At 55.0% G+C, this 23368-nt stretch overlaps 1 protein-coding gene across 1 annotated transcript; it reads left to right on the plus strand.

Annotated features, from left to right (window-relative positions):
* The first annotated feature begins 6123 nt into the window (after window positions 1-6123).
* GTF3C5 (general transcription factor IIIC subunit 5) lies at window positions 6124-20512 on the plus strand. Its single transcript, XM_032478741.1, has 11 exons — window positions 6124-6571; window positions 8183-8402; window positions 9740-9938; window positions 13731-13926; window positions 15067-15171; window positions 16213-16327; window positions 16779-16859; window positions 16980-17077; window positions 18209-18291; window positions 18953-19095; window positions 19826-20512. The coding sequence occupies exons 1-11, from the start codon at window positions 6419-6421 to the stop codon at window positions 19981-19983; spliced, it is 1551 nt and encodes a 516-aa protein (XP_032334632.1). The 5' UTR covers window positions 6124-6418; the 3' UTR covers window positions 19984-20512.
* Window positions 20513-23368: the final 2856 nt, after the last annotated feature.

A 23368-nucleotide genomic window follows, 5' to 3' on the forward strand; every position in this document is an offset into this window, starting at 1 on the left:
GTTCAATCCCCAGTACCTCTTCTAAAAAATAAATAAACCCAGTTATCTCCCCCAAAAACTTTAAAAAATAAGCATTAAAAAAAAAAAAAAGACCCCAAGATAAGTTCTACTTTCAGTTAGGATGTAGAAAGTTCTGAAGGGCAATGAAAAAAATGTGGATATTTCCAAGATTTGGAGGTTTCAAAGCTTATAGTTTTAAGGCCAACGAAGACAAAACTAAGAATACAAAATGAGATATCAAAGCAAATAGTTGTGTGGGATGAGAAAAGAAATCAACAAATGATAAATTTTATAGGACAAATACTTTTTAAAGATAAAAAATCCAGAAAAAAATATTTGTTAATTAATCGCCATACATCTCTTTATAGTACTTTTTCCTTACTTTTTTTCCATACGTACTCTTTGCTTGTCTCTTCTTACTACAGTGATTTTGTAATATTTTTTACAAAGAGAATGGAAAGTCTTTAGCATAGTTGATCAAAATTTGGCTTTTTATTGTTAGCTAAGAACTTTCTTTCTTTTTCACCCTCACAACTTATTGGGGATGCCCAGGTGAGAGATGATCAGACTTGTTAGAGAGCAGAAAACAGGCTGCCTTGCTCCCAGACGAGCTGGCTACCTGTAGGGCGGCCACAGAGTTGGGCCCCACACAGAATTCTGATCAATTCAACTTTGTGTGAATATCATCAAAAACAAACAAAGATGCATGGTGCATTGAAACGTGTACTTTGCATGATCACCTCTATTCCTGATGGGAGAGAACTTCCATTCTGACTGTGGAGGAGAACCAAATCCTCTGCTTACAATTCAAAAAAAATTGTGATGGAAAGCACATAAAATTTACCATCATAACTGTTTGTAAGTGTACAGTTCAATGGCGTCAAGCACATTCACAGTATTGGGCAACCGTCACCTCCATCCATCTCCAGAACTCTTTCATCTTGCAAACTGAAACTCTGTCCCCGTCACATGCTAACTCCCCATTCCCCCTCCCCCAGTCCCTGACAACCAACCTCCTACCTTCCATGTCTCTGAATCTGACTCCTCGAGGTCCCTCATATCAGCGGAATTACACAGTATTTGTCTTTTTGTGACTGGTTTATTTCACTCAGCACCATATCCTCCAGATTCATCCAAGTACCCTGTGTCAGAATTTCCTTCTTTTTGAAGGCTGAATAATATTCCATTTTACAGATGGACTGTATTTTTTTATCCACCCATCTGTTGAAGGACAGTTGGGTTGCTTCTGCCATTTGGCTATTGTGAATAATGTTGCTATGAACATGGGTGAGGAAATACCTTCGAGACTCTGCTTTTCATTATTTTGGATGTATACCCAGGAGTGGAACTGCTGGATCTCACGGTCATTCTGTTTTTAATGTTTGAGGCACCACCATACTGTTTTCTACAGCAGCTGCGCCATTTTACACTCCTCTGCTTACAATTTTACATGTCTGCTGGTTGCAGGAATTTTCCAAAGAGTGACTTCTGGCTCTGACTGTTGTACTACCTTTGGCCCTGGATCCTCATATCACACCAACAGCAAATTGTCACTGAAGGTGGAAGTCATTCCTGCACAACGAGACAGGAGGGAAGGGGGCAGGGCACAGCCATTAAAGGAATGACGCAGCATTTGGCACCAAGATGGCAGAAAATTAAACTCCCAGTAGACCTTGAAGCCCAAGATGGCCAGAGATGTGACCTCCAGTGGACCTTGAGCTGCATTACACGCTCATTGTGATAGATTAACGTGGTAAACGACACACCCACAGGCTCCATGACAGTTCCGGGCTGACCATAACAGGTCAAAAAGTGGGCAGTGGCTCAATTCCTGGGAATCCCAGCCTCTTCCCCAAAGTAGTTGGAATAATCCTCCCACTTGTTAGCCTGTGAAGCTACCGAGCCCATAAAAACTAGCAACACCGCACCTCGTGGCCGCTCGGTCCGAGATGGCCCGTACTCTGTGGAGTGTGCATCTCTCTGAATACATCTGCTTTTACTCAACTGCGGCTCACTCTTGAACCCTTTCCTGTGCGAAGCCAAGAACGTACACTTGGCGAGGCGCATCCCAGGGACTCAGCCAAGATCTGGGACACGGCCATCCTTTTTCACCGCATTTTCCTGTATCAATACGATGACCAGCAGTAACTTAACTATACACAAAAGTGACTACAGACCACACACATATATTCCACTCAGTCCAAACTGCATGTACTCCCAGTTTGACTTCCCCCTAGTGCAGCCTCCCAAATACGCATGACTACTTCAGTGCCTTCCGGCACAAGGGCAGGTGTGACCAGAGGGCAGGTTAGATGGAAAGAGACTGCAGTCCCAACCAATCGCAGTTCAAGTATCTTACCTCTTCCATTTTCGTAAGACATATGCCCGTGTGAACACAATGACAAGGCACCTCCCAGGGCCTTGAAGAAAAGTACCTGCAGTTGAGGGGCCCGGTGCTTAAGTTTTATTAGCTTCATTGAAATTTGCCTCTGTCTCGCACATTTTTAAAAATATTTATCTTGGCAACATAAACTGTATTTACAAACAAATTTTGACGTTCAGCCCTGTTGGTAGTGAAATTTAATGCTGCTTTGGAACAAGCTGACTAGGAAGACGAATGTCATTTGGAAAAGACTGTCCTACGTGGAAGCAAAAAGAAAACTGAAACCTCTGTATCTACCCCATTTCCCACGCCCCCATCATTTGCTGGCAGCGAAGGGACTGGGTGGGAGGATTCCTGGACCTGGCAGGGCTTGTACGTGTGAAGCCGGGGAGATGGGTGGCCACGCCTCCCCGCGGTCGGACCTGAGAGGGAGCAGGCTGCTGACCCTCCGCCCAGCACAGGGCTCTTAGGAGGCTCTGTTCCCTGCGCCTAAGTGGGTTTCTCTTCTTATGAGGCAACGTCGCCCTTTCTTCCAGGGTGTCATGAGCGTGGATGACCAGCAGGTGGCAGCGTTTGCCGACGAGGACGCTCTGTCGCCATCTCGTGGCCGAAAGTGAGCACTACGCCTCCTCTCCCGCCCTAAGGGTGCAGTGAGAATCTAGTCCCCGCTGGGGAGTACTAACCACTCACTGCGTGCTTCATAGACTGACCCAGCGGCTCAGGAAGGAATATTTAGATTCTGGGGCCCAAAGGAAATATTTTCCAAGGCCCTCCTTGCCCTCGTTAATACAGGATCAATAAACACCCATCCTCCCCACCCCTGCCCATGCTCTGCCTCAGAGAACGGGCTCCTCAGCCAGGATTCAGTATTCAGACCCTGAAACCGGCAGGGAAAGCGCCCCTCCGTGTGCAAACATTGTGTCATTGTTATCTGCTCCAAAAGCTGGGGTGTTTCAGGAAAGTCACGGCTGCTTCTTTAACTGAGGTCCTGAGCCTCCCTGGCCTCCCTCTCCTTCCCAGCCTGGCCTCACCTCCCTATCCCTGCCTCCTCCATCCCCCTTCTGGCCCCCTCCTCAGTTTCTGTGCACTCCCGGAACACGCCCCTATCTGAGGAGCCTCGATTTGGTGTCCTCATGACCGTGCCCTGACCTAGAGGCTGCACTGAACTGAAGGTTCAAATGAGTCAAGTAGCCTCATCCACACATTCAATAAACATTTCCCGAGTATGTGCTCTGTGCCAAGGCCTGGGAAGATAGTGGTGAACCAGACAGACGGGTTTCTGCCCTCAGGAAGCTGCTACTCCTGGAGGAGGAGAAATACGAAATGAAAACAGCACTGCAGGCTCTGTAGCAGGATGAGTTTGGGTGCCATGGGCACAGAGGATGACGCCGACCTCTCCAGGCAAGGTGAACTCTAAGCAGAACACTAAAGGATGCAGAGGAGTCAGTCAGGTGGTGAAATGGGGAACTGGTGGGGAGGGGGGTCTCTGGAGACAGGGCCAGAGCCAGCTCCTCCCAGAGAGATCACTCTTGCTTCCATAGAGAGCAGATCAGAGCAGACAAAACTAGAGGGTCACTGAATTGGGGTGGGGGGTATGGGGTGGTCAGGATCTCAGTGGGTTCCCTAAGGTTCTGGGTAGTTTGCAACCAGCTTTGAAGATTCAGAAACTGAATTCCTTCAATACCCAGAGGAAGGGGTGCCATATTTAGCAAATAAAAATACCCCTAGCTAAACTGGAATTTCAGATAATGAATAAATGATTAGTGTCTGTCCCCAGTATTTAATTTTTAAAAGTATGTCCCCAATATTATGTGAAATTCTAACTTAATTGTGTATACACTATTTTATCAGTCAACTCTACTGATAGTGACAGTCTTCAGGACTGACTCATGTGTACCAAACTCACAGGGGGCTGATATACTCACAGGGGAATGAAAATATACATCCGTTATTCAGATTCTCCTTTCTGGAAAATCAAATCAATTCCACGCTTGGTAAGCGTGGAATGAGAGCAAAGGACAGGAGAAGTTTAAAAGGATACTTCATCTCAAGGCATGGAAAATTCTGGAGAATCATCCTGGCCTCACTGCACAGAATCTTCTGTGGTGGCAGAACATGCAAGTTCCTGCTGGAAAAGGCAGGTCGGGGCTGCTAAGCCCTCAGGCCCAGCCTCCCACTGAAACACGCAGCTTCTGTCCACCATGTGCTGCTGGTTGATTCCTCACTGTGCTCTTGGAGGGGCCTTCCTTTCAAAGTTCTAGGGCTCCCAGCCAGTGACACATAGCTCACACTTGAATTACAAATTTTTCTTTTAATAAGGGACTTTGTGGTCTTTGCAGCCATTTATTTGACCTTCTGGAGTCCATCTAGAACAATGAGGTAGTCTTTTGATTCAGAAATCATTTCTCCCCCTCACCCCAAAAAGGACATTATAAACTCATCTACAAAACAGAAACAGACTCGCACACTTAGTAAACAATCTTACTGTTACCGGGGAAAGGGGGTGGGAGAGGATAAATTAGGGAGTTTGAGATTTACAAATGTTAGCCACATATTATATATAATAATATTTTTTTAAAGTTTCTGTTGTATAGCACAGGGAACTATATTCAATATCTTGTAACCTTTAATGGAAAAAATATGAAAACGAATACATGTATGTATATGAAAGACTGGGACATTGTGCTGTACACCAGAAATTGACACATTGTAATTGTCTGTACTTCAATTTTAAAAAATCATTTCAGCAACTTGGGGTACCCATATCCAAGGCGTACCCATATCCAAGGGGTCCCTTGCTCTTACTGATTTTTATCTCCTAATATTCTCAAATCCAGTCTCTTCTTTCCATCCTCACTGCCACTTCCCTGGCCGGGGCAGCATCTCTTGCCTAGATTACGCAGCCTGTCAGCTGCTTTCATCTCAGTCCACTTTTGCCCTCTTTGGTCTACTCTCTACACAACAGCCATAGAGTCTTTTAAACGCATAGATCAGATACGGCACTCCCTGCACAAAAGCCTTCAAGGGCTTTCCATCGCACTCAGAGAAAGCCAACCCGTTAGGTACATCGTTTTTAGGATCTGTCTGACCTATGTCGACCTCCGACTCTTCGTCTCCCTCACTTTGCTCCAGATAGTTTTGTCTTCCGTCACTTCCTAGAATGGTCCCTGTCTCTCGCTTCAGGGTCTCTCACACAGCCGCTCACTTAATGCTTCTGTTGGGTTTGAGTGGTGCCCGGCACAGCAGGCGAGGAGTAACTGTCCAAGAAATGAAGGACCGACGCCCGCATTCTGCCCCGAGCTCCCGCGCGGAGCGCGCTTCCGGGCTTTCAGTGCGTGGAGGCAGGCGAGCATTCCAAGCGCAGTTCCCCCGCGCTCGCCGTTTCCACATCAAACTCCTCGCGGCCTCCACGCGCCGCCAGAAAGCTCATCCTGGGGCGGCCAGCAGGAGCGGAGGTCCGAGCCCGGACAAAACCTCCCCGCGTACCCGGGGTCCGGAAATAATTCTTTACGGGGACCTTCCCCTGCAATACGGCGGACAGGAAGTCTTTCTCTGTCTCTCCCCGGGGCTGGAATCCGAGAAAGGGGCGGGGACCTGGCCTAGTCCTGGCTCGTTATTGGCTAAACCTATGGAGGGGGTGGAAGCTGGGGCGGCTCCTCCCGACTCTTCATTGGCTAAAAAAAACTCTGCTTGGCCCTCGGGTTCTCATTGGCTAAAGTCGAGGACCGGGCGGTGTCTTACAAACAATCCGGTCCCTCTCAGGTTGGTGGGAGAGACAGGTCCTTCCCCGCCCCTCGGGCTCTAACCCGCATCATTTTAAACACAAAGTTAAGGACCGGCGGGTGTACCCTGAAGTCTTGGGACCTCTCCATGGGCGTTTGTCCCTAGAGGCCTTCTGGCTTCGCGGAACTCAGGGATTTAGAGACACCCGAGCAGGGAAGGACCCCGGAACGATTCCTTCGCGGAACCATTGAGGCTCGGCCTTTGGGAGCGCGTGGAGGGACGGGCTGCGGCGGCCCCACCAGACGGGCCGGGATGGCGGCGGGGGCGGCCGGCGCGGGGACAGGGGTCGCGGTGCCTCTGGAGCTGCCGCGCGAGCGGCGCATGGTGTGTGTGGAATACCCGGGCGTGGTGCGCGACGTGTCCAAGATGATGCAGACCTTGGGCGGCGAGGAAAGCGTCTCCCGGGTGAGAAACGAGGAGCCTCCGGGGACCGGGGGTAGGACTGAGTCGGGGGACGACGCCGGAGGGGCAGGATGTGTGGTTTCCTTGGCAAGAAACTGAGCTTGAGGCAGGCTCGGGCGGCCATGTGTGGGGTTTGCTTCTGAGATCGCCGGGCGCTGACCGTTTTCCCCGGGAGCTGAGGGAAAAGGTCTGCAGAGGAGACCCAAAGAGGGGAATGTCTTTCCCATCCCATCCTCGGATGAGCCGCAGCCTCGGCATCCCTGTCTTAAACGCAGCTCAGCTGCAGCCCCCTTACCCCCGGATGTGCTGGTCTGCTACATCTTCATTTCGCTGAGGCAGAAAGCTGGGGCAGAAATCTGAGGAATGGGCATATGAAGAACCATTGACCTGCGTGAGAGTAGGGCTAAGGATTATGTTATTAGGGTTGAAGGCAGTCATAGCTAACAACTTACTCTGTACCAGGCACAGTTCTAGGTGCTTTTACTTACTTACATTCAGTCCTCATTAGAACCCTGCCAGGTAGAAACTATCGGTGTCCTAATTTTTGCAAAGAAACCAAGGCAATGTGTTTACGCGGCAAATAGTGGAGCTGGGGTGGATTCTTACGTTATACAGAGCTCTATGTGTAAGTGCATTACATGCATCAGACCTTGAAGTGTCTCCTTCAGAGAGCCCTTCTCTGCCTGCCCTCAGTAAAGTGGCTGCTAGCAGTTAATATCTACCGACTCAACCTGCTAATTCCAGTCTGAAATTATGTTTTAATGTGTTTATTGTCTGTCTAGGACCCTTGGCTCTGAGGCTGTAAACTCCATGAGAGCAGGACCTTGTCTGTTTCATTCACTCCCTTAGTTCTCACATCTATAATACTTGTCAAATGCATGATTGAATTTTCACAACATTTTCTAGTGAGTTAGGTAACATTATTATTCCCATTTTTCAGATAAAGACACAGGAAGAAAGATTGGATCAAATAAGTTCCTACATGGTACCGTGGGGATTTGAACTCATGCTTGCCTCCCTCTGAAATCTTAACTCTGCCTCCTCATCCTTTATGGATGTTAAAAACCTTGAACTTGTCATTAAGCACAAGATGCCTGCCGAGACCCAGTCAGTCATGCTTTATTCTTTTATCATGACTCACTTTACTGCGGCATTGACAGGACCCTCCCGCTAACCCTGGGGATGTCAGCCCCCCAGTTTTAGTGTGAGCCCTTTGGCAAGAGACTGGTCATTCATTCATTCCATGCCTGCTTCTGGTGCACCTCCTCTGGGCCTGGCTCACCTCTGGGATCATTCCCACCCTAACAATCTATAGACCTGTGTTTCATGAGAAGGGATTCCTAAGTCTTGGGTTTGAAAAATGATTCTTGGAGGGTGGGTATAGCTCAGTGGTTGAGCGCATGCTTAGCATGCATGAGGTCCTGGGTTCCATCCTCAGTAACTCCATTAAAAAAAACAAATGAATCTTTTGGGAATTAAAAGCTCAGAATGAAACACGAGCCTCTGGCCCTGGTCACCTGGGTCTCCATTGGGCTTTTGTTGAGAGGGGAGCAGTTTCCTGCCGCCTGCTTAGCTGGTCACTGCTTCACTGTGTCTCCCTTGGCCTCACCACAGATCTATACTGACCCTACCAAGAGGCTGGAGCTGTACTTCCGGCCCAAGGACCCCTACTGCCACCCAGTGTGTGCCAACCGCTTTGGTTCCAGCAGCCTGCTGCTCCGGGTCAGGAGGAAGACGAGGCAGCGGAGGGGGGCCCCGGGGCTTGAGGCTCACCCCGAGGTCACAGTCGACGTGGAGGTCCTTGGCATCGTCTCCACCATTTACAAATTTCAAGGTAACTGCAAAGTGCAGTTCTTCTTGCACTGAGTTATTTCATGGCATGTGTCCCTCATACCTGCAGGAGTGTGTGGGCCATTCACAACCTGCGGTGGGTAGGGGACAAAGGGGTGGCATAGTGCAGGCCCCATCCAGGAGATAGACTCTCCTCCCTCCAGCCAGCAGCTCCCTGCAGTCTGTGGGCTCATTGTTGCCTGGCTTTCTGCATTCTTCAGGGAACTGGAGTTCTCTGAGAAATCTTGTTTTTAAAGCCATTATTTGGGGCCAAATAAAACTAGTCAGCAGGCCTCTACTTTTCAGCCCCCGGTGTTTGGGAACCTTCTCAGTCTTGATGGCTGCTGGTCTTGCCTTCCCTCTAAAGCCTTCCCAGATGACTTCCCTCGGGACCTCATGTCCTGTGAACTCTCAGTGGACTGAATATCTCCTGTGGGGTCCTCACCTGAGTTTGCCGCCCCCAGGGAACTCCTGTGAGGAGGCAGTAGGTGTGGGGTGAGGAAGGGGAGTCAGAAAGAACGTGGGCTTTGGCGTGGTGCCTGCGCCAGCTCTGCGAGTCTCTCTGGGCAGGTAGCTCGGCTGTCCTCAGCCTTGGCCTCCTTGTCTGGGCGGCTGGAGCCCTGAGTTCCTTGAAGCCTTGGGGAGATTCAGGGAGATGATGCCTGTTTAAGGGCTGGTTCCCACACACTGGAGGTCACTCGGCAGGTTACTAACAAGCCTTCAGAAGGTCTGTAGTTGCAGCTGCAGTTCTTTAGATAGACTCTGAAGAGACTAAAGACTCAGAGAGGAAGGAGGGGATAGAAAGCGTAAGGAAACCAAGACGGCCTGGGATCCCACGTGTTGGACCTTTTGAATGTCGGTCATTCTGGCGGTCATTCTGGTATCCGCTGAGAGGGCTGTCCTTCCCAGAATGAGGCTTTCCAAGTGATCGTGTTTTCTCTCTCTGACGGAGCTGGCATCTCCCCTTCCATGTGTGTCCCTGGGCCAGCAGCATTGGCCTCACCTGGGAGCTTGTTAGAAATGCAGCATCTCAGAATCTGCATTCAGCAAGATCCCAGGTGAGTCACGTGCGCCTAACATTTTGAGGCACACAAGCCTAGACGTCATCATCACATGTCATGTAACCCCCTGCCCCCAAAATACTTATTCAAGTGACTTGCAGTGCATTGGGCTGAGTTCACAGGAGCGACTCGCAGGGGTGGTTTTGGCTCCTGCCACCGTTGCCCAGCAGCCTCCCCCATGGGGCTGGCTCAGGACCCTCCAGAAGGTGTGGGCGTCGGTGCGTGGCCGCTGCCATGCCTGGGCAAGTGTGATAGGGTGTCTGTCCCCCTCTCTTTCCAGGAATGTCCGACTTCCAGTACCTGGCTGTGCACACGGATGCAGGCGGCGGGCACACGTCCATGTACGACAAGGTTCTCATGCTCAAGCCTGAGAAGGAGACTTTCTTCCACCAGGAGCTGCCCCTCTACATCCCCCCACCCATCTTCTCCAGGCTGGACACCCCGGTGGACTACTTCTATCGACCAGAGACACAGCACCGGTAGGTACTCCCAGCTCCCTGCAGCATTGGGGTTCAGAGCCAGGGCCCTGCGGTCAGAGGGCTCGACTCTGCCACTCATGGGGCAGGTGGCCAGGGTGGCTGGCTTCGCTCAGGCCCATGGCCCCAGCGCCTTCAGCGGCAGAGTAGCCAGTGATGAGGGACCCTGACGAGAAGTGTCAGGAAGCAGCCCTGGTCCCTGCGCCCCACCCGGAGGCCTTGCTCAGAGCTGTCCCCACACCACGGAGTGTGAATCAGGATGGCATCTTTGAACATGAAGACCCAGCCCCGAAAGTGTGTACCTTGAGGTGCGGAGAGACAGACCCCCGCACTGAAAGGGCACCAGGAGGGAGGCCGGCTCTTTTGGAGAGCAGCCTGGCAGGGTCTGTTCCAGTTTCATGTGCTCCTCCCTGTTGGCCTAGCAGTGCTGCCTGTAGGAGCCTATCCCACAGTGACGATCAGAGCTCAGAAACACACTTGGGACATTTCCTGGTTGTTATGGGCAGCAGCAGGAAGCTGAGAGGGCCTGGTGTGGGAGAGCGCACATGGGCTGGGGCCTGTGTTCGGGTGCTGGCATGCAATCCCAAGTGAGCCCTGCCCTCCCGTGCCAGCCTCCCGCCTGTAACGGGGCTGGTGATAACGGTGCCGCTTCCCTGCGCTGTCGGGGGGCTAAAGGACTGCCGTTTTCTGAAATACTTACGACAGTGAGTGCCTGGCGGAGTCCGACAAGTAAGTGATCGGTCCACTAATGGCCTGTCCGTGCCCAGGAAGACCGCACAGCCTGCAGGAGAGCGAGCTCCATGGGCTGACGTGGCATGCGTCCAGAGAACCTTGCTCTAGCAGGTGTTCAGGCAGAGTCTGTGGCATAAGAATAAATTGGGGGGGTGATTCTAGAAGCCTAGAAAAATCTGGAAGATTGGGCCCAGAATAGTTGTCTCTGGAGGGGTGGGAGGACGAGAACCTTCTCTCTCCTCCCTAAACACTTCCATCCACGGGGACTGACCGCCCATCAGGGCCCAGGCTCCCCTTGGAGCTGGCGTCAGCGGGAACACGTCAGGGGAGGCTCTGTGCTGGGCCGGGGGTTCGGAGCCGGATGGAGCCTGAGTGAAGGGTGAGCGGACCGTGGGGCCTGTGCACAGATGTGTGCCTTGAAGGCTATAAGAGAGGAGTGGGCTGTAATGGGCAGTGAGTGGGAGGGTTAGGGCCCTGGGAGGAGCTGACCTTTGAAACAGGCCTCTTGATGACAGAGCCGGGCAGGTGAAGACCCAAGGAGAACAATCCAGACACGGGGCAGGGGTTGGCACAGGAATAGTCGGCGGCATTGCCTGCAAAGCAGAGCAAGCCAAGAGCGTGGTGGGGTGGGGGTCCCGTAGGCCTCAGTGCGGTGCTTGGATTCCATCCTAAAGAGAAAGATGTGCTGTTCTTTCCCTTTGAAAACGTATGGGGAGTTCCACAGGTAGAGTTGTCCGATGCGCCCTCACCTGCAGCACCGGCTCCAGTGATTAGCAGCCTTCTGCCGCCTGCTCCCTGCCCTGCCCCCGCCCCCCAGCATCACAGCTCGTCCTCCAGAAACAAGTCAGTGTGGGTCTCTAACAGGGAAGGACTTTTTTTTTTAACTTCACTGGAGTACTATTATCGTAAGGAGCAAATGCGACAATGTTCTTTAATGTCACCCAGGACTAGTCCTTGTTCCATCTCCCAGTTGTCTCAAAAGTGACTTAGGAGCCAGACCAGGGCCGTGCGGGTGGCTTTGGTTGACGTCTCTCAGGCCTGTTGGGTCCATGAAGTTCCCCCGCCCCCACTCTGTGATTGCAGGAGACAGAGAAAATCGAACAGTGCCGAAGCGTGTAACTAGAGAGAAGCGGGTCACACCGCCCCCCCGCCAGAAACTAGCGTGCTGAGTGAGAGTTTGCTGGGCCTGTGTTATCTGCAGTACGGGAGTTTTAAGCAGGGCGAGATATAGTCTATTTTTAAAATTTACATATTTCTGAAATATTTTGACTTTTTGCCCCACGAGCATTTTACTTTTACAGTCAGAAATAAACAGAAATGTGTACAAGAAGGAACTAGAGCCCCCCACCCTGGACCCGCATTGCTGGCCTGGCACTGGATGGCAGCGTCTGAGTCACTCTGTCCTGCGGGGCCAGCAGACAGCTGTCCCCCAGCTTCTGGGAGGGGACTAGGGCGGAGGGCCGGCTGCCCTTGACCCAGAGGCCCTGTTTTCCTCCCACATGGTCTGTCAATTTTCCAGCACATGGAAAGAACCTGCCGTTTCTCCCAAGGCTGCTATTGATTTTTCTGCTCTGCTGGCCTTGCTGGGGCCCCGAGGGCTGGCGGGGAGGAGGCTGGCCTAATGGGGGGTCCCTCCTCCTCAGGCCAGTTGGTGGGGAGGAGGGCCAGTGGAGGCCGCCGGCTCCCTCCTGCTCCTGCTCCTGCTCCTGGTTTGGAGCCGCCAGGATCTCTCCTTGGGTGTCTGGGGCTTCAGGAGGTGTCTCTGAAAACAGGATAGTGTCGCTGTTCAGGGTGGTTTCCAGTGGTGTCATGTGTTTTGTTTTGTGTTTTTAATTGAAGTAGAGGTGATTTACAGTGTTGTGTCAGTCTCTGGTGTACAGCAGTGTCATTTATACATATACATGTATATTCTTTTTCAGATTCTTTTCCATTATAGGCTATTATAAGATATTGAATATAGTTCCCTGGGCTCTACAGTAGGACCTCGCTGTTTATCTTTTTTATATATAGTTGTATATATCTGCAAATCGCAAGCAAATGGAGTCACGTTTAAAAAAAAGGCACAGATTTGCAATAGTCTGTACTCATGTAGAAAATTAAGGTAAAATGGAACACGTTTAAAAGGTAGTGATCACCTCAGTGTTGTCATATGACATCCAGGACATACTCTGAAATATCCCTCAGAGTGGCTGAGCAGGTCTGGGGTGCGGTCTGGATGACGTGAAATCAGCCACGTGACGGTGATTGTTGAAGCTGGCGGTGGGCTTTGGGGGCTCCTCATCCTGCCCCCCCGCTCTAGCGTAGGGGCGGCGTTCCTGACATCCCTCCTCAGAGGTGGGCGCTCTGAGACCCCAGGGCTCGTCCCCCTGCGTGCTCTGTGCTCACGTGGAGGAGCCCGTTTTAACCTCTGTGCTGTGGGATGAGACCATTCGGTAGCCTCTGTCCCTCCTTTCCTTGATGACGTCGAGATGCTCCCAGGCGGGAGCCTCGGGCTCTGGCAGGCGTGGCAGGATGGTGGTTGGCGGCCCCCAGCCTCCCTGGCTCGAGTCCCAGCTCCATTCCCTTGAGCTCTGCTCTCGTCGGGTTTCCAAGCCCTGTGGCCTCAGTGACTTCATGGGAAAATGGATCCTTCCCCGTAGGATAGTTTTCAGGGTCAAGCAAGTGAGCTGTAGACGTCGTTAAGTACCACTGTTGTCTAACAGCTGATCCCTGTGTCCTGTGTGTCTGTGCCCCACCTGACTTCCCCGTCCCCGCCTGATGGGCATTTAGGTTGTTTCCAGCTTTTCACTGGCTGGACTCGAGCAGTTGTGAGGCCACCAACCTCACGACAGGAGCCCTTCCCTGCATCCCAGCGTCTGGGGCCTTTTGGCCTTGCCGGGCCTCAGAGCCACCGCCCCTTCTCCCAGAGACGGGCCTGGGAACTCAGGCCCCTGCCCTCAGCGGCTGGCGCTGCGGTCCTCTCCTCACCCAGATTGCAGGGAAAAGCACACGAGTGTGGGCCGCCGGTGTCCGGCCAGGCCCGCGCCTGGCGCTGCTGCCCCCAGATGCTCTCTCTGCCCCCAGGGAAGGCTACAACAACCCCCCCATCTCAGGCGAGAACCTCATCGGCCTGAGCCGGGCCCGGCGCCCCCACAACGCCATCTTCGTCAACTTCGAGGAGGACGAGGTGCCCGCGCAGCCGCTGGACGCTGCCGTCCAGACGTGGAGGAGGGTCTGCACCAACCCCATCGACCGGAAGGTGGAGGAGGAGCTGCGGAAGGTGCGCCCGCCCCCGCCCCGCCCCCCTGCGCGGGCCCCTCCCGTTTCCCAGCCGGCCCCTCCGTGTGGTTCTGCTCTCGCTCTGCTGCGCTGCCCTTTCTTTAAACTCAGGCATCAGCACATGGGAACTGTGCACCTCCTGTCACGTCTGAAGTGATGCCAGTATTAAGCCCTGCCTCCCCAAGGTTGAAAGTGCTTCTTAGAACTCTTAGGGGTCTCTTTGTGGTGGGTAAGCCTTGTCCAGATGTGACTTCAGGGTGGCGCTCTGAGACCCGGAAGCTTTTATTCATCCAGTCGCTGGTTGCAACATACCAGACAGGGCACCTGCTGCGCGCCAGGCCCGGCGCTTCCCCCGCCTTAGAGTCCGAGTGGATGCGCGGCCCTGGGAGGAGGCGGCCTTCCGCCTTGCCCACTGGCTCTCAGGTTCTAGAAGACACAGTCCAGGGGCCACTGTTCGTCGCGTCCCCACAGGTGGGGACAGCAGGTCTCAGGCCACATCACTGCTGGCTGATGCCTCTTCCCCTGTTGAAGTTGACTAGCCCCTGGCAGGGGTGGGACAAGGCGGTGTCATTTCTTAAAGAGACTGTGTGGACACTTCGTTGTGTTTCTAGCAGTCACTAGGTCGGTGGGTGATGGGGGCCACTCTCCGAGGCCCCTCATCGTCCTCTGGTCACAGCCCAATCCCCCACCTGCTCAGGGTCCTTCCCACCCTGGCCCTTTTGCGGTCCAGACCCCAGCCTTTGGCAGCCCTCCCCCAGGCTGGGCTGTTCCCTGCGGCCTCCATGGCGCCCCAGCTCAGGCCTCTGCCCTCTAGGCTGGTGCCGTTCAGGATCCCTGAGCTCTGGCATGTCCCCCTCATGGCCCTGTTCTGGGTCGTCTGCCTCCCTGGCTGCCCTTTGAGCTGCATGAGGACAGGGACGGTGTCCCTCAAGGTCATTTCAGGACCCTCAGGCCCTGCAACTGCACTTGAAACGTGCTGGGCGCACAGCGCACGCTTCTGAGGGAGGTGCTAAGCGCTCAGCCCCTGCTCTCTGCTGCCTCCTCCCCGGAAGGCCCTCTGGGGGCCAGACCATGCGGGGAACCTGGGGCAGGCGGGCCGGAGGCTGCTTGTGCTCATCTCAGCCCCTACCTTGACCTCCAGCTGTTTGAAATCCGACCCATCTGGTCACGTAACGCCGTCAAGGCCAACATCAGCGTCCACCCTGACAAGCTCAAGGTCTTGCTGCCCTTCATGGCCTATTACATGGTGAGTGTCCGCCCACCACCCACCTTGGCTCCCCCTGGGGTTCTGGTCCCTGATGTGACCGCTCAGAGTCGCAGCAAGAGCAGGCGGCCCTGTCCCAGCCGCACAGGCTTGTTGCAGCCCCTACAGAGGCCTCCTTGGTAGCACACCTGGCCGTCCTGGGATCGTGGCATTGAGGAGTGGTCGCATGACTTGTAAGTAAAGGAATTATACGTTTTAAATGACTTTGTATTAAGGACTTTCTAAGGACCATGCACTGGGCTGAGTGCTGTGTGTGTTTCCTGTCCTGTCTTCCTCCGGCGGGGATGGAGAAGCCTGGCTCAGGGCAGTGACTCGATGTGCCAGGGTCCTGCGGCCAGCAAGTGGCTGAGCCGCCCGGGGGCCCTGGCCTGTGTGGCTGCAGAGCCCGGGCCCCTGACCTCAGTGCCACTCCGCCTTCATTCAGTCTGCCTGGGTTGAGTGGGGTTCAGCGGGGCAGGTGCACTGTGGACTCAGTCCTGGAGGGCATGGAGATTCCCACAGGTGCTATGAGGAGGAGCCCCGTGTGGTCCCCACTGTCCCCAAGGGCCCCACGTGGAGCACTGGGGGGGCAAGTGCAAGACGTGACGTGACAGTGATGGCGGGGGTGGGGTGCACGGGGACGCCTCCCTCCTGTGCTCAGAGCCGCCGTCTGCCGTTCAGAGTTGGCTTCCTAGACAAGGGCCTCAGGAGTACTGTTCCGGGACCTTACGTCCCTCTGTCATACGCTAATGACATTTCTTGAGCTCTTGCTCTCTGCCGGGCCCTGTGGTGAGGGCTCCGGGGCAGCATCTCATTTAATCCTCACAAAAACGCCATCTGACAGGTGGACCATGCCTTGAAAAGGCCAAGGGACCTACCCAAGGTGACGGAGCCACACATGGCCAAGCTGGGGGTGGGGTTCCAGAGCCGTGTCCTCACCTCTTGGACTGTCCCGCTGCCCCACCTGGATACACCACTGTGGCCTGCGTCTCTGTAGGGGTCGGGGATTGGCCCCACTCGCACTCCCACCCTTTCTGTCTCTAGATCACGGGCCCCTGGAGAAGCCTGTGGATTCGATATGGGTACGACCCCCGAAAACACCCAGACGCCAAGATCTATCAAGTCCTTGACTTCCGGATCCGCTGTGGCATAAAATACGGTAAACGTGACTAGTGCCTTTGCTTCCTGTTTTTCTCTCTTTGTATCTTTCCATGTCTAGCATTTTCTTCTGCAATAAGAGTAAATCCATATGGAGAGGATGAAAAGCCTTTCCCCTTTGGTGAGACTGTTGTGGGCAGAATAGCATAGAGATGAGGACCAGAGCTCGAGTCCTGGCTCCAGCCTGGACCCTCTGGCGGCTGAACCGCAAACCACAGTCCCCATTCGGGTACTCCAGTTACTTGTGGCTTCTGCGGTGCAGGCCGGGCCTCCAGTAAGTGTCCAGTGTCCAGCCCGCCCTGGGCCCCCGGCACACAGAGCTCCAGAACGCAGGGGGCCTGGAGTCCCCCTCTCAGGAACGGGATACCCTCGTGCGTCTGCAGTGCAGACCAGTGCTGTTTGCCAGAGGGGGCAGCGCGCCCACCCGCCTGACGTGCCTCCCTCTCCGGCAGGCTACGCCTCCAGCGACATGCCTGTCAAAGCCAAGCGCAGCGCCTACAACTACAGCCTCCCCATCACCGTCAAAAAGACACGTGAGTGCCTGAGGCTCGCCCTGCTCCCTAGGGAGGGGGTGGGCGGCAGGAGGGCAGGGCGGGGGGGCTGGGGAGAAATACCCCGTATATTCCAAAAGCACTGCTGTTGTCCCCTCGCAGCCAGCCAGCTTGTCACCATGCACGACCTCAAGCAGGGCCTGGGCCCCTCGGGGACACCCAGTACACGGAAGTTGACCTCCAACAAGTACAAGCTCAAGGTGGGTGTCCCTGAGCTGGCTGCTGGGTGACAGTGAAGGGGACAGGGAAAGGCGCCTTCTCCCTGGGCAGGCCAGGCGCCCACAGCACATTCTCCAGGCCCCATGTGTGACGCCGGGAGGGGCCCTGACGGAGGTGGCTCTGCCCTGTCAGTGCCTTTGCACAACTCCCAGCTTCCAGGACAGCCTCCAAAAACAGAGTCAGAACTCGGTGTGAACCACCCGGGGCAGTGGGGGTTGAGGACCACCTGGGCGGGTCTCGGGGAGGGATCTTTGACATCGACAGCCCCAAGTGGTGCCCTCCGTGAGCCAGGCCCTGAGGTCCTGTGGGGCCGCTGCAGGGCTGGTAAGAATCGCGCACTGGGAGCGTGAAGCCCGAACAGACCATCTGAACCCAGGCTGTGAGCTGGGCCCAGGGTGTGGAGTTTACGGGCCCAGGGCCCGCCCCTCACGGGCTCATGCTTTCGTTGACACAATGGCCCAGCAGAGGTGGTGATTTCCAAAGGCCTTTCCCATGCTCGGGCTGGCCTGAGCTGCTCTGGTCCAGGGCAGGGGTCGGGGGAGGCCGGGAAGGGCACGTCCCCCGCCCTGGAACCACCTGCCTCGTAGAGGGGGCGGAGCGGCGTCTTGCGCCCTCTCTCCCCAGTGCAGCCAGCTGGATCCTCAGCTGAGCAACCGTCCTCCTCAAGGACTCTCGTTCTAGGCCATATCCCCACCTCTGGAACTTGGCGCCTAGGTGGGGAAGGAAGAAGGCAAGCAGTAAAGCCCGCTTCATGCCTCAGGGGTGGACACACAGGGCTATGTAAGATGGCCGATTAGTAGAGGTTGGCGGGCAGTGAGGAGGGCTGGCTTTACAGGAAGGCCTGGAGGCAGAGCTTGGCCTCAGGCTGGAGGGACACCCGCCAACCGTGAGTGGCTGGCCGGCTCGTGGTTCCGGGGGCTGTGGGCCACCCCTCGACCCCTGGGGGTCAGAGCTTATTTTCCCCACGCCTGCTACCAGCCTTTGGCCGGACCGCCCCGCCTGAATCCAAGGAGGCGAGCCGGGCTCGCTGGGGCCTGGGACTAGGACTGGGAGCCGCCACATGGGGGCAAGGGGTTCCCCAGCACCTTCCCGTGTCTCCGCTCCTTTCCCAGGACTCGGTCTACGTCTTCCGGGAGGGGGCCCTGCCGCCCTATCGACAGATGTTCTACCAGTTATGCGACTTGCACGTGGACGAGTACGTCCCGAGGGGCCTGCCACGCCCAGGAGGGACTGTGGGGTGTTGGTCAGGGAAGAGGAACTGCCCGGGGACCAGAACGCTTCCTGTGGCTCTTCCATTTCGCGTCAGCCTTCGTCTCAGCGAGGATGCTGACTGCCTGGGAGTTAATGCCGCCGGGAGATCCCTCTGCCCAGGCGCGTGGCCCCCGGAGCGGGTCCAGGGTGCCGTGTCCCGTGTGCACCGCAGGCGGTGCTGGGCTGTGGTCTCTGCTCTCCTCTGTCTCCCACGTGGGGGTTCATGACACGGTTCCTGGTCCCCAGGGCTGGCCAGAATTCCAGGAACCTTTAGTCCAATTGTTCTCAGTGATGTTTAAAAACTGGGGACGGGATGCTGGGAATGGGTGGGGATGAGAGCAGGTTAAACACAGCCTGGAATCTGGTGGGAGCTCTGAACTCTCACCCGGGACGTGGGCACGCGCCCGCTTTGTGTGCCGTGTGGGGGTCAGGGACCCCCCCGTCCAAGGGCCCCAGCGGGGGATGCGCCAGTTTCACGGGCGTGCTTCCTGACCATACTCACCCCCCCGAGCGGGCCCGCTAAGCATGACCCCACCTCTGCCACAACCGCTCACTGGCCCCTGTGAGCAGAGGCCCCGCCCTGGGACTGGGTGTCCTGCCCCCAGGTTGCAGAAGATCATTCGCCGCAATGACGGGGCTGAGAACTCCTGCACGGAGCGGGATGGCTGGTGCCTCCCCAAGACCAGTGACGACCTGCGGGACGCCATGTCCCTCATGATCCGCCAGACCATCCGCTCCAAGAGGCCTGGTGAGAGCCGCTCGGGGTGATGGGACGCCCCCCGTCCCTTGGGCCCCACTCGGGATGGAGCAAGTGTCCCTCGTGGCCCCAGGTGGGGCTGGAACAGGGCGCTGCCAGCCAGGGCTGCCCCCATACCCGATATCCTCTGGCCATATGTGGGCACGGGGCACCTGTCCTTCCCCTGGGAGCCTGGGTCCTGTCTCCCTGCGCTGCCTGCCCCTCCCCGGGTGTGAGGAAGGGGAGTGAGCCCTCGCTGGGCTGTGCGCCTGATGGGGCAGGGGGAGGGTAGGCAAAAGGGCCCCTCTCAGGGTCCCACCTGGGCTCGGGCAGGGGGCGGTCCCAGACCCATCAACCCCCACGGAGCTGAGGGGAGCAGGGGTCTCAGCCTCCTTTAGGATGCAGTCCCCCGAGAGTCTGGTCCATAAAAGGCCTCCCACAGCATCCTGTGCACACCCGGGGAGTCCACTGGGCCCGTGAAGCCACCCAAGGCTCCTCCAAGAGGTGACTTTCAAAGCCACTGGCTCCAGTGTCCCCTGAAGTGCTTGTTAGACTGCAGGGTCCCAGGTCCCCCAGCCGGCCGCGCTCCCCAAAGCAGCTTCTGCAGAGATCGAATTCAGATGCCCGTAACTAGACAGGCGCCCAGGAGCCTGTCTGGGGGCGGGGCTGGCTCTGGTGAGACTGGTCTGGGGGCCGCCCAGGAGCCTACGTTGGGAGACATGGCTTTGTGTTTTGGCGCCAGCTCTGTTCTCCAGCCCGACCAAGGCTGACGGCGGGAAGGAGCAGCTGACCGGTGAATCTGGGGAAGAAGAGGAGGATGACGAGGAGGAGGAGGAGGACTTCAAGCCGTCGGAGGGGAGTGAGAACGAGATGGAGACAGAGATTCTGGACTACGTGTGATGCAGCCCTGGGCCCGAGGCTCGGCCTCCCCGACCAGGCCAGAGTGGTGTCTGACCTGATGAGGGGGCCAGGACAAGCCCGGGCTCCCCACGCTGCCCGTGGGGGCTGGAACAGCGGCCCCTCTGAGGAAAGCTGGGATCCCAGCAGGCAGGGGCAGCTAACCTTGTCCTGCCTGGGACCTGCTGCTCGGGGCTGCCTTCTGGCCCTGGGTGCTTGGCGACATCCGCGAAGGTGGCGCCCTGGCTTCTCACAGCCCCGAGCCAGCCCAGTGTCCAGTAGGCTGAGCCAGCACCCAGCGCCTCCCTCTGGCTGAGACCAGCTGGAGCTGGAGGTGGAGACGGTGCGGTAGGGCAGGGGCTGGTTTCGGCTGGGCCTCACGACTAAAGGCAAGTACGGATGGGGCTGGAAGCCTGGTCCACGGCCACAGGTGACCGAAGAGCCTCCTTGGATTCAGACCCCATCCATTTCGTGTAGCCTGACAGAGGGCAGGCCCAGCGGGAACTGTCATTAAATACATTTTCCCAAGGAGTCTTGGTGTCTCAGTGCGGGTGTTGGAGCCAGAGAGGGTGTCCTCTTGCCTTGGGGCTTGGGCTCCGGCCAGACATCATTGGCTCCTTCGGTTGTTCATTCAGTGACCTCATGCTGGGTAACACTGGGATGGTTGAGAACAGGCCTGCGAGGCCAGGTGAGAGCAGCCAGAAGGAACTCCAGCCTTGCAGTGTCCAACAGCCTCATGCTCATCCCTTCCTGTTCCAGATGGATGGGTTCTTGAGAGGTTCATGGGAAACAGACCTGTCTTCTTCAGCTGCCCAGTGTGAAACCAGAGGCCACACGGGGTCCCTGGTGGGCTGAGCCACCCTTCCTGGGGGAGCGCTCCCCTCCCCCTGCTGGGCAGGTGTTCGCAGTCCTGCAGGGCGGCCAGAGCCAAAGATGAACCCATCACCCCCTTCCTCAGCCAACAGACCTGGGCCACCTCATGTGACCACAGGTTCCTAAGTCAGTGGACGCCCCATCCTGCCCATCAGGCTCCTGGGAAGCCCCTCCCACGACAGATCCCAGTGGCTCACAGTTGGCCTGAAGTGGCCGGTCCTGGGAACCTACCTTCTATAGTCAGCCCCCCTCCATGTGCTGCTCCCTGCTGCTGGGGACAGGGCACACCCAGCTGCTCCCCACTCCCTCACCTCTGTCATCGTTTCCCTCAGAGGCCACTGGTCTCTGCTGGTGGATCTCAGCTGGGGCAGTCCACTTTCCCTGAGCCGTGCCACTGACCTCGAACCTCAGAGGGAGAGCGTCTAGGTTCTGGTCCCCTCTCCCGGAAGCCGCTGTGGTCCCTACGCAAACCTGAGAAGGGCTTTCCTGGGACAGGGACACTCCCTCTGCAGCCAAGCCCTCCCTTACCCGGAGTGCGCCTTCTCTGTGCCAACCTGGAGGGGCCACCCGAGGTCTGCCCACGTTCTTACAGAGTATGAAGTGGGTCCCCACTTAGAAACCTAAGTGCCTACACCCCCTTCCTTAAAACATTTTAAGGGAAAATTACAGGTAGACACAGAAGTGCTAACTTACTGTTGAGCCCCCAGCCACTTACCCTAGGGCTTCGCCAGTTACCTGCTGCCCAGCTTGCTGCGTGCCTCCCCCGTGGCTTTAACTTTGTTCCACTGCTCGTGCTTTGCTGGAACCGTTCTCAGGAAAACGTGCATCTCTAACACATCAGGACTTTTTGTTTAAAAAACACAATAATGCTGCAATCACACCTAATAAACAGCAGTTCAGCTCGAACGCACCCGTCAGCCTGGGAGGCACGGGCGTGTGCTGGGTCCCTTTAGTGACATAAGCGTTGCCTGGTAGGGCCAGGTGGTGTCACCCTCACCCCCTGGCCTTGTTTACGGTGCTGTAACGTGGCCAGTGATGACCAGGGGGACACTTTTTAGCTTCATAATGAACTCAGATTTGTTTCAGTCAATCTCGGTCTTGCTTTTTGATGCCCAGCGTATCTTGCCTCTGGCCTGAGAGCAGCCCCAGGTTGGCTCCCTGTCCTTCGGCACACCCTCTGGTCTTCCCAGCCTTCCTGCTTCTGGCCACCATGATGGCCCAGGCTCCCCCACTGCATTTCCTGCCTCAGACCCAGCCTAGTTGCCCCTCCAGGGGGCCCCTTTCCTTGGTGTGGAAGTGGTGTTTAGAGACCCCAATCTGGGCAGCAGCGGGTGCTCATTGCTCCTGGGTTTTCTTTACCTCTAGGGCTTTGGACTACATACACAGCGCTAGGAAACAGGCATTTCTTTTTATTTCAAAGAAAAAATAAAATAATTTGTTATAAAAATAAATTATAAATTATGAGTTCATGCAGATATTTCCCAATTGAAATACTTGTTTCTTTTTCCACTGATGCTAAAAATCTTATACAACTAGCTTAATTACTTTTTCTCCTACCAGTATAATAGATCATATAATAAATCACCAAGTATATGATTATTTAAACAAATGATAAACTATATAAAGCAATACATGATAAAAATAATAAGACCCCTGGAGATCATTTAGGATTGCTTTGCCCTTTCTTTTTCCTTAGGATAAATCCTGCTTGGACATACAGTCCTGCCTCCAAGTCACTGGAAGGAACTGTTTTCACGGAGGCTAGAACATCTCCTGATAAATGACCTAAATGTTTCTCTGCCTGAAAACAAATTTTAAATGTTCCTTTTGAGCCCCTTGTAAATAGTAAAAATCGTAGACCCTGATATTAATTGTGCTATGGACCTGTCATAGGTAGTCTCCCTGAGCAAAGGTATCAGTGAGGAAGTTCAGAGAGGTAAAGACACCGGTTCGGGTCACACAGCTATCGAGTGCAGTCTCTGATTTGCAGTGTCTGCCTTGTATGACGTTGACACAGGTGCATTTGCCTTTCATAGAAGATGCTCCAGCCCAGAAAGAAACATTTTCAAAATGTATTTGCCTAAGGTCCATGTGCCGTTAAATCAATCGGGTTGGTTTTCTGTTTTGTCAATTATATCAATTCAGAACATTGGTCATTCCAGCCTGGACTTTTTGGAAGGTCATAGATGCTCCAAGCATCCAGTGATAACCGTAGCATTTCTCTGAAGAAAAACATGCCTACCCACACACACGTGCATCCAGTTCCAGGGGCTTCGAGGCCCCCATGATCTGTCCTGAAACTTCCTCACAGGTCTGCAGACCAGGACTCAAAGCTCCCAGTTCAGACATTTGGATTAAATTTTCTCCACCACGTTACCACAGTGCAGCTGAAATGTCACAGCCGCGATGCTCCTAGTTTTGTCTGATTTTCCCAGGTTTCTTTTGTGAGAACCAGGGAGTCAGAAGATTGCCTGAGAGAGGAAAAGCAGCAGCGAGGCCACAGCGCAGCAAATGC

The sequence above is a fragment of the Camelus ferus genome, chromosome 4 (assembly GCF_009834535.1).
Source record: "Camelus ferus isolate YT-003-E chromosome 4, BCGSAC_Cfer_1.0, whole genome shotgun sequence".
Lineage (NCBI taxonomy): Eukaryota > Metazoa > Chordata > Mammalia > Artiodactyla > Camelidae > Camelus > Camelus ferus.

Excerpts from the sequence above, each read along its gene's own strand:
- GTF3C5 (XM_032478741.1), top strand. The coding sequence starts at position 6,419 with ATGGCGGCGGGGGCGGCCGGCGCGGGGACAGGGGTCGCGGTGCCTCTG. Across the intron at positions 9,939-13,730 it reads CGACCAGAGACACAGCACCG|GGAAGGCTACAACAACCCCC; the intron begins GTAGGTACTCCC and ends CTCTGCCCCCAG. Across the intron at positions 19,096-19,825 it reads CATCCGCTCCAAGAGGCCTG|CTCTGTTCTCCAGCCCGACC; the intron begins GTGAGAGCCGCT and ends TTTTGGCGCCAG.